General features: G+C 42.5%; 1 protein-coding gene and 1 long non-coding RNA gene across 3 annotated transcripts in view; one reads left to right on the top strand and one right to left on the bottom strand.

Annotated features, from left to right (window-relative positions):
- The first annotated feature begins 414 nt into the window (after positions 1 to 414).
- On the top strand, positions 415 to 2,632 carry LOC126397506 (uncharacterized). The gene is made up of 2 exons (XR_007570668.1): positions 415 to 499; positions 1,818 to 2,632. It is a non-coding gene; the product is annotated as an uncharacterized LOC126397506 (long non-coding RNA).
- oplah (5-oxoprolinase, ATP-hydrolysing) overlaps positions 2,269 to 13,700 on the bottom strand; it is a 21,756-nt gene continuing 10,324 nt past the window's right edge. For both annotated transcript variants that reach the window (XM_050056343.1, XM_050056342.1), the window contains exons 9-28: positions 13,257 to 13,324; positions 12,531 to 12,706; positions 11,701 to 11,826; positions 11,442 to 11,554; positions 11,185 to 11,355; positions 10,956 to 11,093; positions 10,506 to 10,644; positions 10,180 to 10,292; positions 9,205 to 9,356; positions 8,883 to 9,043; positions 8,672 to 8,773; positions 8,395 to 8,569; positions 5,299 to 5,483; positions 5,055 to 5,201; positions 4,831 to 4,965; positions 4,530 to 4,679; positions 4,179 to 4,336; positions 3,807 to 3,967; positions 3,577 to 3,674; positions 2,269 to 3,149 (exon numbers count right to left, since the gene is read on the bottom strand). In XM_050056343.1, coding sequence (XP_049912300.1) covers positions 2,997 to 3,149; positions 3,577 to 3,674; positions 3,807 to 3,967; positions 4,179 to 4,336; positions 4,530 to 4,679; positions 4,831 to 4,965; positions 5,055 to 5,201; positions 5,299 to 5,483; positions 8,395 to 8,569; positions 8,672 to 8,773; positions 8,883 to 9,043; positions 9,205 to 9,356; positions 10,180 to 10,292; positions 10,506 to 10,644; positions 10,956 to 11,093; positions 11,185 to 11,355; positions 11,442 to 11,554; positions 11,701 to 11,826; positions 12,531 to 12,706; positions 13,257 to 13,324 — 2,821 coding nt within the window. In that variant the 3' untranslated portion in view covers positions 2,269 to 2,996. The remainder of the gene's footprint in view (positions 3,150 to 3,576; positions 3,675 to 3,806; positions 3,968 to 4,178; positions 4,337 to 4,529; positions 4,680 to 4,830; positions 4,966 to 5,054; positions 5,202 to 5,298; positions 5,484 to 8,394; positions 8,570 to 8,671; positions 8,774 to 8,882; positions 9,044 to 9,204; positions 9,357 to 10,179; positions 10,293 to 10,505; positions 10,645 to 10,955; positions 11,094 to 11,184; positions 11,356 to 11,441; positions 11,555 to 11,700; positions 11,827 to 12,530; positions 12,707 to 13,256; positions 13,325 to 13,700) is intronic.

Here is a 13,700-nt window from a genome sequence, read left to right as displayed (position 1 = left end):
GGAATAGCTTCATGTATAAAAAAGAAAGTCCAGTATTTAATTTACTTTAAATAACTGTCTAACTGCTGGCTCATTCAGTCTTTGACAGAAATTGAAAATGTGTCAGTAGTGGAGCTCTGAATATTTGCACTTTTGCATATTTTTATTTCTTGCATAGGATTTGTTTTTGCCTACTTAACAGCTGTTTTCCATCCTACAGCCTTTGAGTGCTCTATGACTCTTGTACATGTAGAGTCTTACTAAAGATATGCTGAACTGATGTTACTGGCAAAGTATGGATGATTTTCCATTTTCAGACAAATAGGTTGAAGTGAGTGTTTTTTTGTGTTTCACAATGTATTTGACATAACAATGGATATTTAATTTCCTGAATAAGGACTTTATCTTGATTCATGCTTGTTTTCTGTTTACACAGAGTCCCAAATTCTTCCAAAATGAAAACCTAAAGCCGACTATTAGCCAGTGAATGAAGTGTGAAGATGGAGAGGCAGCAGCGGGGGTGAGTCCCAAATCCTCTCAGTATGATAGATTGTTTTACCACAGGAATTGTGATCTTAAAACAAGGAAACCATCTTTGATCCACAGTCCATGGCATCTATTTTAAGAGTTTTCAGCACACACACACACACACACACACACACACACACACACACACACACACACACACACACACACACACACACACACGACTGATTTACATCAACAGTCCGGCAGCCGTCAGCCTCCTGCTGCTTCCACTGCTATGACCCCTATCTCTTTATCAGCTGCCTACGCATGCCTGCACTCCCTCACCATCCTTCCTCCTCTCCTACCTGATCATTCCTGACCCAAAGATGGGAGGAGGGGACACTACTCAAAGATTGACATGCCCCCCTCCCCCAGACAACCACCCTGAGTTACATCTCAACACTCCCTCTCATGAATTTACATGTATGACCGGCAGTCACGCTGGGCCTTGGTGGGTTGTGTGTGTCTTAATTGTTGCACTTCCCTGACCAAGATCACTGTTTTAACTGCGTATTTTACTGGCGCAGGACTGTTCAGCAGAAAGTGAAGGTTCTGTGAATATAACTCGTGTTCAGGTCTTTAACGTGTCCTTCTCCTGTTAGAAGTTTGTATCTTGAATGGTAATCTAAATTTAACAAAAAATGTACTTCATAAAAATGAATGAAATGCTGAGATATAGTTCTACTGTATATTTCTTAAAAAACACCCCTTTTAAGAGGGACTATACTTCTGCATCAAATGGATGCTGTAGCCTGACGTGCACCTCCCCAGAAATGTTACTACACGTCCCAATGACACAGACCTCCTGTCTGTTTCTGTAAGCTGAAACCATTTCCCTCATTGGAAACAAAGCTTTTATTTACTTTAGTTTCACAGATAAGAAACAACAAATTGTGAAGACAATAAAGCCTCCACTAAATAACATTTAGTCTTGTGTGCGATTTATCCTGGCTTCATATGGGTAAAGAAAATATTTTTTTGTCAGTGAACCTTGTGAGTTGTAATGGAGCCTTGTTTTGTAACTTTACCCTTGTTTAATGTTGCTGTTGTCACTGGGTTCATGTGAGTTAGAGGAAAAGTCCGCTAGTCGCTAGGCTAATTTATACAATGTAAAATGCCATATGCTTGTGCTAAAAACATTAGCATGTTGTATTTGTGGAGGAAATGTGTCCAGATAAAGACACGTGTTGTGCCTGTGAATGCTGCGAGTTATAGTGAAGCTGATTTGTGTACTTGTGTTTGAAACTGTCTCTATTAAGCCATGTTTAATGTGTGTTTAATGTGTGTTTTGAATCAACTAAACTTTACAGCACTTCACAGAAACCCCCTCCACTGCCGACGAGTGTTTTGGAGGTGTAACTGCAGAATGACACAGACACACCACAGCACAAGTATAAATGCTCACAAAAGCAAAGGCCACGTGCGTAGGCTACGGCATAGGCTCTGCATTGAAGTCATGAAGGCCTGGAGATTCCCTTGTGAAGCTTTGGCGGGCCCTGGTGGGGGTTGGGACCCCAGGTTGGGAACTGGTGACTTACATGATGAAGAATTATCTCTGAATGAGCCAAATCAATGTTGATGCACAACTTGTGACAAGTGACACTGCAGTACATTACTAACATGATATGGAGACACAGCATGTCACCAGAACAAAATCACAACTGCATTCTTCCTGAACTACCATTAAAAACTGATAAGTGAAACTACTGTCTTTGAATGGAGTAGGAAGGAATAAAAAGAGGACAATCTAAGGAGTAGAAATGGGGTTTATTTGTCTTGTTAAAACAACAGAAGAAGAGTCACCACACTGTGACTTGGTGGTGTTAGTGAAGTGGTTGTTACAGTTAAAACAGATTAGCGGCTGCTTCATGTGGTCGGCTTTTTTCACGCACGGTTACACTTGAATTCATTTTAAAACTGAAACCATTTCAGTGTGCAAAAATAGAAACTATGTCTCACGTTTGGGGCCAAATTTGGGTTCTTCATAAAATGGGATTTACACTGGGATATGCATTATCAAAATGGGACTGTTTTTTTTCTAGTAATAGAAAAATATTCAAACTAAAAAGTGGAATGTTACATTTAACTGAGCCGACACGTCTTTATGTGTCCAACACACAAATGTGCCTGAGCTATTAGTGTTCCCTCATTTGGCCTGCTAATGTTAGTACAGCCTGATTGTCTTTTAGTATTAAATATGTTAGCAGATTCTGCAAGACCATGTTACTAAAAAACTTTTTGTTCTAGTGGTGTTCACTACAGTGAAAGCTGTTGGTACAAGTGGAAACTAAAATCATTGCTCGTCTACATCTTGAAATGTTTCACCCGTCTAACTTCAACATGTGCCGTCTTTATGTCTCACAGTATAATGTTGCTACCACTGTCTCCTCCATCTCTCTTTGTGCTTGAGTTCCTGTAATTCCCCACCTCTTTTCTTCTTCTCCTCCTCCAGCTTGTCTGTTATCTCTCCCTCTCTTTCTCATTTCCTTTCACACTCCCTCTTGTGCCATTCTGTATTCAAAGACGCTGCCTCTCTCAGGGAAAGTCTCATTCAAGCGCCTGCGCTTGGTCTGTGGTCTTCTGTTGGCCTCCTCCTCTTTGCCATATCCTCCACCTCCAGGGGTGTAGAGGCAGAACATGTCCTGTAGGGGGAGACACACGGATTCAGTGGACACATCAGTTTATACTCACCAAAAATTTAAAATGTAAAGGATAAGCCAGTGTGTATTGTGGTTACTTTCAGAGTGCTTGACCATATTTGAAATATAAAGCTACACAAAAGGAAAAATGAAAATAAAATAAAAACTTTTTAAGGCTCAATACAAAGGGGTTTTCTTATGTGCCTCATTTCAACAAGAAATGGTACACTCTTTAATAACTGCAGATGTAATGTAGCATGTCTGAAGTCATCTTGAAGACGTTTGCTTTCAGTTATATAAATAATTTGCATTTTGGATTCTGTTATCAGAATATGATATTTTTTCATGCAACGTGAAAATATCACTTCATAATTGCTATGGTTTATAGTTTATAGTATATCTTTCACACATGCACATTATGCAGTCTCACCCCGGGCTGAAGGCTGACACTGGTTTTGGCTCCCAGGTTGAGGACTCTGCCGTCTGCTCTGTGAAGCAGGTTCAGCCCTGCTGCACCGTCCTCAGCCCCTGAACAGCAGAGACAGGTTAGAGCAGAAGAAATAACAGCTGCTAGTCACTAAGCAAAATGCTCTCTTTCAAGACCAAATAAAAAACATGAAAATGGCTGCTGCATGCAGGTTGAAAGGGTCATGAGTTTACCCTGGAGGCCGTAGGGACGGGTGGATCGCCTCTCGGTCAGTACAGACAGAACAACCTTGTTCCTGAACAGAAGTTTGCGCATCACACCGTCTCCACCGCAGTATTTTCCTGCACCTCCCGAGCCGGGCCGCAGCGAGAACTGCTCTAAAATCACTGGATATCTGAACACAGCAAACAGCAGCAACACACAGATCAGTAGTGTTAAATAAATAAGATGTTGGAAGGAGCCTAAAACTCGTACAGTGAAAATCTGGGGAGGGGACAAATGAGGAAAACTGTTTTTGTTTTGTTATTGTTATTTTTCCTATAAAAAAAACAACAACAACAACAACACTTTTTTAGTGGGTGCTAATCCTTGAGTTTATATCTGACCTCTTCTCCAGAATCTCGGGGTCGGTGATGCGGGTGTTGGTCATGTGACTGTGAACTCCACTCCGTCCGTTCCAGCCTGGCCCCGCCCCTGCACCCCCGGCAACCGTCTCATAGTAACCAACACTTTCACTGCCAAATGAAATGTTGTTCATGCAGCCCTGATGGAAACAGGAATGACGATAAATAAGCAAATAACACAAAGAAAAATCACATACATGCACACAGTTTTGTCCTGCTCATCAATTCACCACCTGAGTCATTAATGGGCTCATCACACATTAGCATAATTCATATGCCAATATGCTCACTGAGATTTTTTTTTTTTTTAATGTACAAATCCAGTTTTCTCACCTGGGAAGCGGCGCACACCTCAAACGCCCTGAAGATGACGTCCACCACTCTCTGGGATGTGAGTACATTTCCTCCAACCACAGCTGCATTCTGGGAAGGCTGAAGGATTGAGCCTGGAGGTATGATGACTTTGATTGGTGTGAGACAGCCCTGTATATGAAAAAGGAAACACTGGATTAATACAAACTATATGCAACTGAATATCATTTCAGCATTTCAATTTTAAGTGCAAACCTTAAAAAAGAAAATAACCTTAAAACATTCTTCAAACCCACCAGGAGTCCTACAGTAAACCCCTTACCTGATTGAGGGGGATGTCCTGTCCGACCATGCAGCGCAGGCAGTAGATGAGGGCAGACAGAGTGATGGCGCGTGGAGCGTTGCAGTTCCCCCAAACCTCTGTTCCCGTCCCTGTGAAGTCAAACACCGCACTGCCCTGTGGTGATGGAGGTTTTTATATAAACTGATCAGTTCATCATGCAGGACAGAATGTTCTTATTATCCTGAGGAGATCCTCCTACTTACCTTTTCTTCATTAATCTGAACCCGCAGTCTGATTGCGGTCCCATCATCCATGAAATCTTCCGACTCGACCTCTAGGGAGCCAGTCTGTTGCCGTCGGCGACGTGCAAAGTCTCTCAGCATGTCCCTCACTGCCAGCTCTGCGTTACTCTGAAACATCAACAGCGGTACAACAGCATGTCACTACTTTTCCCAATGACAGAGTTTTGTTTTTCTTTCATACTGATTCACTTGCAGCCACAGTCACCTGAATGTATCCCATGTAGGCCTGGACCACAGCTAACCCGTAGCTGTCAATCAACTCCCCCACCAGCTGGCTGCCTCTCTGATTGGCTGCCACCTGAGCCCGCAGGTCTGACAGGTTGTCATGGAGATTACGAGTCCCAGAGGAGTTTGGGTACTGGGCCGGAGCCATCAGAGCTTCAGTTACAGCTGATACAGAGACAGAGGGGAAAGGAAAGAGAGGAAACCAGAGGGAAAGAGAGAGGGAGAAATGCATTATGGGGAGACAGAGCACAAAAGTGGTGTAAAGAGAACTGAGACAAACAAAACAAGTTGATTCATGTCATATTTCGGCTCATTAACTACACTCCTACTCAAGATTACTGATGACTGTTTCCCAAAGCATACAGTAACTTTCTTGGCAGACTTCTGACCTTCCAGTTTGCAAGATAGGTAATGCATCAGTCGCATAAATTTGTCTTGTTAAAGTTACATTTTTGTTGCATTTAGACCCAGTTTCGAGCAGGGTTGGGCCCAGTTTTTGTTAAACATAGTCAGTTACTGAATACAAATTGCATGGCAAGTTTTATAATTAGAGATGTAATGCATCAGATTATATATAATGTTATCTAATCTGTTTACTTTTGGATTACTTCAGGATCAAACACTGAAAATATTGCACCTTATACTACGAAAACGGAAGCAGCCACAAAAATCAAGTTGCATAAATGGAGGAAGACACTGTTCTTTTTCTCTCCCACCAGGTCCGCCACAAAGTGGAGCACTTGTCTAAGAAACCGTATTGACAGACGTGCATTTCCTAAGTTAACAGAGCATTGGTCATCATTAAAAAAAAATCATAATTTTTTTTATTTACATTGCATTTGGGCTGATTATAGTTACCTATATCTTGTAAGATGATAACAAAATCCTGCTGACATATAAGCTGCAACAACTCAACCGTTCTTGCGATTATTGGATATTTTGACCTTTATGGTGCGTTCAAAGACTTTCTGATATATGAGGATCAGTTGCCAAACAGTGACGTTCTTGATGTGACACATGACCACCCATCCATTTTACAGCATTCACGCTCACATTTTGTTTCTCTTCCAAACCTGTCCCTTCTTACAAGTGCATTACCACATAATATCATAAAATACAGGCGACTAATGATGGTGTATTACTCATCTCAAGTAAGATGGTAAGCTTCGAAAAATAAAGAAGGTAATATCAATAAGGGTGCGTTCAGAATCAGTAGGTAGTGCAGTTGTATTTCAACAGTACATACTGTTGCATGCAGTATGCACACAACTGTGACAAACTACTGTCTCATAACATTACACTGAACTTTGACCCTCTTGCTTTTATATGCGTTACCTTGGAAATAAAACAAACGCCACTTACTGAGTTCGCCAGAGATGCAAATCAACCTGCAGAGATCTGCTGTTGTTACTTTGTGATGTATGTAGTTTAATTACATCTGAAGTTCTCTGTCATTCTTATTTTTATGGTGAGGTCAAACAGCTGTCATCTATTTGCGGCTCAGTCGATGTGACATATCGTCCACTGTGCAAAGGATCGTGGGTCAGAATAGCCAGAGAAGCATGCTGGCTTGCAGACTGCAAAATCAGACTGGATGTACTAGAACATCCTGGTATTTCTGGCAGACTGCATTTGACACACTATGTACTGGGACACACAAAATCTTTTTCTGGCATGCTATATAGCAGAGATGGGGACTCGAGTCATTGTGACTTGGACTCGAGTCGACTCGAGTCGCTGTTTTGATGACTTGTGACTTGACTTGACAAAAAATAAAAGACTTGAGACTTGACTCGGACTTGGAAGTTAAAGACTCGGGACTTGAGACACGATGACTTGAATGACTTGAGTGTTATTCACATCATGTTTTCGGTTAGAATATAAAATTAATAAATTAATTTAAAAAATAATGTTGATTACCCGGTAGGAGCGCAGGCTGAGAATGGCGTTGTCATGAGTGGATCACTACCCTGTCAATCAGTCATGCCCTCTCTACGTACCTTACGTGTTTATTGGAGAAACAGGCCCTCTTATATCAGATAGGCATCAGCATGTCAGCGGGAGGGGTACCAAGAGTCATCGTCTTCGGCTTTCGGAATTACCATTATTACGGCAAAAGACGAACAGCACAGTGCAAGACATGCGGCATGAACATCATAGACAGCCAGGCGACAACTTCAAACTTTGTTCGTCATTTGAAGAGCCATTCTGCCCAGTAAGTGCTTGTCAATTAGCTAATATTATCTGGTTAGTCGGTAGTTAGCTAACGTTAGCTTGATACGATACGGGGGTGGGGTTGGGGGGTGGGTCGGTTTGGTGGAACTTGTTTTTTAATTTATTTGCTAACATTAACCCCAGAAAACGTGAGCGAACATTCCGACCGGTTCATCACAAGACCGGCTGTACGTTTTATGAACGAGCAACACAGGGTTAAATGAGCTAAATGGGTGATTTTGGCCGCTGCCTTGGTTAGTGTGTGTGTGTGTGTGTGTGTGTGTGTGTGTGTGTGTGTGTGTGTGTGCGCGCGCACGCATGGGGGTCGTCCCTGCAAAGTAAACATTGCAGCGATGAAGTCAATGTTTACTGACAGTTACTTATATCTTGTCTTTTCACTTTATTAAGATCAGATTCTGCAGGTAAAATTACAATAATAAGGTGACTTGACTTGGACTTGACTTGACCTATTACAGGACTTGACTTGACTTGACTTGACTTGACTTGACATAACCTGTGACTTGACTTGACTTGACTTGCCCAAGAAAAAATGACTTGGGACTTACTTGAGACTTGAAGGTTAAGACTTGAGACTTACTTGAGACTTGCACATGTGTGACTTGGTCCCATCTCTGCTATATAGTATGGTAGTACGGGTATTAGAACGCACAGTAAGTATCAGTTGTTTGTAGTTATTTGGTTAACGTATACATACACATACACACATGTAACACTCCAGCAATATCATGTGAAAAATACAAAGCAGAGACTCTTTGACAAGATACAGTTTTGTGTTATCTCTGTTTCCTCCTTTCATCAGTCTCTCACATTCATTTCTGGTTCACCCTCCTCCTCCTCTTACCCTCCTCCTGGAAGACGCCACCAGTGATAAGTTTAAAGGAAACGAAGACGGCCCCCTCCTGCTGAAGGGAGGTGGAGTGGGGGGGCATGGAGCCCGGAGTGATGCCTCCAATGTCAGCATGGTGCCCTCTACTGGCTACAAAGAACACTGGCCTGCTAACCCCTTTCCTAAACACCTGGGGGGAGAAAGGAGGAAAGATAAAGGAGGATAAGTAGTGAAAAGGAAAAATTAATGATGAGGAAAGCAAGGATGCAGACACAGAGCTGGACAGACTGACCGGTGTGATGACTGTGAGGTCTGGGAGGTGGCTGCCCCCGGCACAGGGGTGGTTACTGAGAATCACGTCACCTTCTTTTAGCTTGTTCCCCAAAGATTTCATCTGCATGGATAAGAAAAAGAAACAGATCATTCTCTGTGTCACAGTATGGTGTTAATACTTCAGTGTTTCAGTAGTTTGTCTAAACTCAGGAGAAGCACACTTCCTGCACCTGGTACTGGACGGTCTCCTGCATGGCCCCCAGGTGGACAGGGATGTGGGGCGCATTAGACACTAAACCACCGTCTGGTCCGAACACAGCACAGGAGAAGTCCAGACGTTCCTTGATGTTGGTGGAGATGGAGGTTCTTTGGAGAACTCTCCCCATCTGTTCTGTAGAGGAAGAGAGGTGGAACACAACAGCTGTTAAGAAAATCTTTTAATGACCCAAGCTTTACCCCATGCTCCCACATTTTCTGCCTTCCTTCTCCCAGTTTCTCCCAAATAACCTTTAACTCCTTCCTCATTCCCTCCTCTTTCCTCTGTTGGAGTACCTGCTATGCTCATGAAGCGATGGGAGAAGATGGAGAGCTGCACCGTGTTGAGCTCAGTGCCCAGAGCGCAGTGAGGGTCAGAGCCTACAGCGATACAAACATCGCCCCCTTCTGTCAGACGGGCCTCACAGCAGGGCTCCACCAGGATGGTGCTGATAGAGGGAAAAAAATAAATGTATAAATATACACAAGAGAGATGTTTAGACAGGTTAAGTTTTTTTTTTTAAAATCTATTCATTTATTCTAAGTGTTATTATAAGTGTTAAGCCAGTGTTAACCTAAAGGATCATCATCAACTGATGTCCCTTGGCCTGATGTTAAATTGGCCATGGAGACAACAATTAAAACACACGACATAAAAAATTAAATGCAGACTTTGTATACAAATACACTCAGAACAGTGGAGTTCAATAAGGAAAGGATTTGACTTTCTTTTTTTTTTTCCTTTAGTGATGCGGATCCATTAACACTTTGAAACCTGGAGCGACTTTGCTTTTCTCGTGCTGCTTTCAGACACCTTTTACAAGTTTTGAACCTCGAACAAATTGGTGCGATTTCTTTCACAAACATGAGCAACTTGGTCGGAAATGTCCCCACAAACTGCAAAAAAAAAAATAAATAAATAAAAAATCAATAGATTCAAAAAAAATTATTTAAAAAAAATGGGGGGAAAAAAGAAAATATCTAGTTATTATTACATTTTAAGATAATGTTACAGAATTTTATCTATAAATTTTAAGCACATTTCCCCAGTCATTTCCTTGTTTTTCCTTTTTTTTTTTTTTTTAACCATTATTTTGCAGATTTTTTGGGTCCTTTGTTCCTTCGTTGCTCATTGCCTTCTTCCTATGTTGTATATTGAAATACCTCTGGATCTGCCCCAATACCAAAACGTAGAATTGGCTCGTCACATCTCTAAAAAAAAGGCTTCACTCACTGATGAGCTAGTAATAGTAATGAGGGGAAAATGCCTGCCTGTTTTTGTCAATGATGATGGCTGGTCCCTGGATGCTGTGACCACATGGCAGCTCCTCCCATAGATACACACTGGTATCCAGGTAACCTTCCTCGAAGTAACACTTGGTCATCTGCAGAGAGGAGCAGAGTTAAAATTGACACAAGGTGACTGTTTTCAGACCAGGATATTTATTTTAGTGAAACTAAATGAATAAATTTGTGTCTTTATTGTTATCTATCAAAGCATAATGTATATGTGTGTTAAAGGACATGTCCGTGTGCTTACATGTATATGACATGTTAAGCTGTATGTATGTACTGTGTGTTTAAGAGAGTCTGTGTACCGTGACTGGTTTCGCCTGTCCACGCCCCATCTTTGCTTTATACACCGACTTGATACCAGACTTCCCACAACCCCTCACTCTGATGTCGTCAACCACGATGGGTCTGTCTGGAATAGTGAATCCAAACTCCTTCAGATAACTAAAAGAAGACATAAACAGAGGAGGTGGAGGCAGGAGCATGGAGTTATCGAGGTTTGAGGAACATTAGAAGCCACGAGTAGTGTAAACAAACGCCAGCTCCAAAGTTGACTAAGCTTATCTCCTATGGAGAAATGACACATTAACTTGACAGTGTGTTTGCTTATACAATGTAAACTTAAGGGCACAAAGGAGCAAAAGTGCAAGTGGCAATGATTCATCCACTCATGAATGAATGAATGTTCCAGGCAACAGCTCACTGCATGAATAAATTAGCAAATCATCGAGCAAATGAGTAAAGGAAGAGCTAACCGCTTGGTGAAGGCACTGCGGAAGTCTCCAGCTCGACAGGACTGGGTGTTGCTGGGGTGACCGGCAGCAGTAACCATGAGAGCGCAGTCGGTGCCCTTGTAACGCAGGTGAAGGAAAACCTCAGTGGTTATCTGATTGCTGCGGAGGACAAGAAACACACAGCTGCGTCATTGTACCCAGAGAGGTATGAGGTAAACCCCATACTGCGCAGTGTTGTGTAGGTGCTGACCTGGTGAATCCACGTGCACAGAGTGTATCATGGCAGCGTTTTGAGAGCTGCTCCACCCTCCGATCAAGCTCGCTGAAAGATTGCTGCTCATACTGTAGTGAACACGGCTCCTGCACCTCCTCCACCACATCAGCCAGAGCCAGGCCGTAGGCTGAGAGCACGCCGCTGTATCTGCATTTACAGCCAAACACATAGTACATGGATACAAATACAACTTTCTCTTACACTCACAGACAAACACAGACTGTCACCCTTACTTATGTATGAAGACAGTCTTCATCCCCAGGGCCCTGGCGATAGCACAGGCATGTTGGCCACCTGCGCCCCCGAAACATGCCAACACATGCTGAGATGTGTCATGGCCCTTAGCCTATGGCGGTGGGAAAGACGGGGGAGGAATGAGAGCGTGACAGAGACAGGGGAGACAGAGAAAGGCGGAAAAAAACATGATTTTATATGTTTGACACATAAAACAAATCAAACAGCTGGGGGTTGAGACTCTGAAACCAGAAATACCTGTGTCAGAGCTCTGATTGGCCGGCACATGGCTTCATTTGCAACTCGAATGAATCCCATGGCAACCTCCTCGACACTCATCTCTGAGTTGTGGGAGTGGTTGGCCCCATTTGTGCTAATCTGCGACTGAAAATATAAAAACATATTTTAGCCTTATCATCAACACTTAATTACAGAATTATTAAGATGTGACACTCGACTTAAAGGGGCAGTTCACCTCAAAATTTAAAATAGAATATTTTCCTCTTATGTGTAATGCTATTTATCAGTGTGAATTGTTTTGGTGCAGTTTCATGTAGGAACTATTTTCTTTCTACCGAACTACACCCGCCAACCGTATCATGGTGCAGAAGGAAACGTGCATCTACTCATCGACAAGAGGCTCGTGCTCATGACAGTGAGAAATGTAAACTGTATGTCAACTAGCTCAGTGGTGCTAGGTGAGCTAGCAGTAGATGCACACTTCCTTCTGCACCCTGATACATTTGATGGGTGTAGTTCGGTACTAAGAAAATAGTTCCGACACGAAACTGCTCACAACAAGGTCTGTGGATTATCTTGAGTAACTGGGTCATGATTTCTGGAAACAGACATCGCTGGTGAGTTTTTCAAATGTATTTTTTTGGCACTTTGAGCACCACAAGCCGGGTGCCATCTGGTGCCATTATATTCCACAGAAGGCAGACATCTCTACAGCTGATATCTCCAACTCTCAGTAACTCACAATAAAACAAACTAGACTGATGAATAGCACTACAGGTAAGAGGGACATATGTATATTTGATTTTGGGGGTGAACTGTCCCTTTAATATCTCAGTAAATATCAGTGCCTGTGATTGGTTGGAAGACAAGAAGACGTTGATCTCCTGGCTCAGTTTATGGAAATGCTTCATGGTCTCCTCCAGTGATAGTGGTTCATTCTCCCCCGGCCCAAAGATCTTTGGGAAGAAGGAAGGAAGGAGTCGACCCAGGGCTAAGTTAGCATCGGTGACAGTCAGAGGGCCACCTACAAAAACCCCACAGCAAATCAGTATTATTATTTTCTCCATGTTCATGCTGTTCTAAGTGTTCAAATGCTTTCGTGTATAATGCTTCACTAGATGCTCCAGTTTTGTGTTGCATGAAATGGAGCCGAATGCTTCCCAGCTCTCCTAAAGGGACGACAGCAGTGAAGCTGGACTCGAGTTTCTTTTCACTATTTAGTTCCAACTGAGAACTGCGTGAGACAAGCTGCAGTTATATCATCTGAAATTTGTGCCAATGTCCAACCTTCACGCAGATTATCCATCAGGAGAAGGGGAGGGGAACAGGACAGTAGAACAAAACCATCCCAGCTGTGTGTGGATTTTTGTCTTACAGAATGAAGGGTGCATCAACTGGAATTGATTATTTAGAGTGGCCGCAACCATTGGAGTTTAGGAAAGTGAATGGAAATGTATAGTTTATCTACCAGGCTTTGAAAAGAAGAAATCACAAAAATGCACTGAAAGAAACTGGAAAGAGTTAAACAGAAATAAACGGGAGTAATGGTGGAGGAAACACAAACAGTTGGTTACCTTTTCTGTAACAGGCTGGTCCTGGATGTGCACCTGCAGACTCTGGTCCAACCACAAACATCCCTGATCTGAGAGGGAAGTAAAGGAAGGAGACAAACAGAGAAAGAAAGACGGTTACATGGCAGGAAAAATACAAACATATTTGACTTCATACAAATCCTCAATGGTCATCTATGTAACTATTAAAGGGCCAGTGTGTAAAATGGGTTGAAAACAGTGACATCAGTGGTCAAATTCTAGATTGCAGGGCTCACTCGCTCACCCCTCCCGTCGGGTAAATGACGGTGGCCTCGTAGGGACAAAAAGCCTTGCGCACGAGTTTTTCAGGAGTAGGTCTATCTAGCGACGAGGTGAATATTTATTTAGAAATCTAAACTATGTTACGATATTGTAATGAATCACTCACGAGCAGGAGACCAGAGTAGCGTTCGGGAAAAAGGCCAG

This window comes from Epinephelus moara, chromosome 11 (genome assembly GCF_006386435.1).
Source record: "Epinephelus moara isolate mb chromosome 11, YSFRI_EMoa_1.0, whole genome shotgun sequence".
NCBI lineage: Eukaryota > Metazoa > Chordata > Actinopteri > Perciformes > Serranidae > Epinephelus > Epinephelus moara.
Note: the sequence above shows the minus strand (reverse complement) of the source record. Positions and strands in the feature narration are given on the sequence as shown.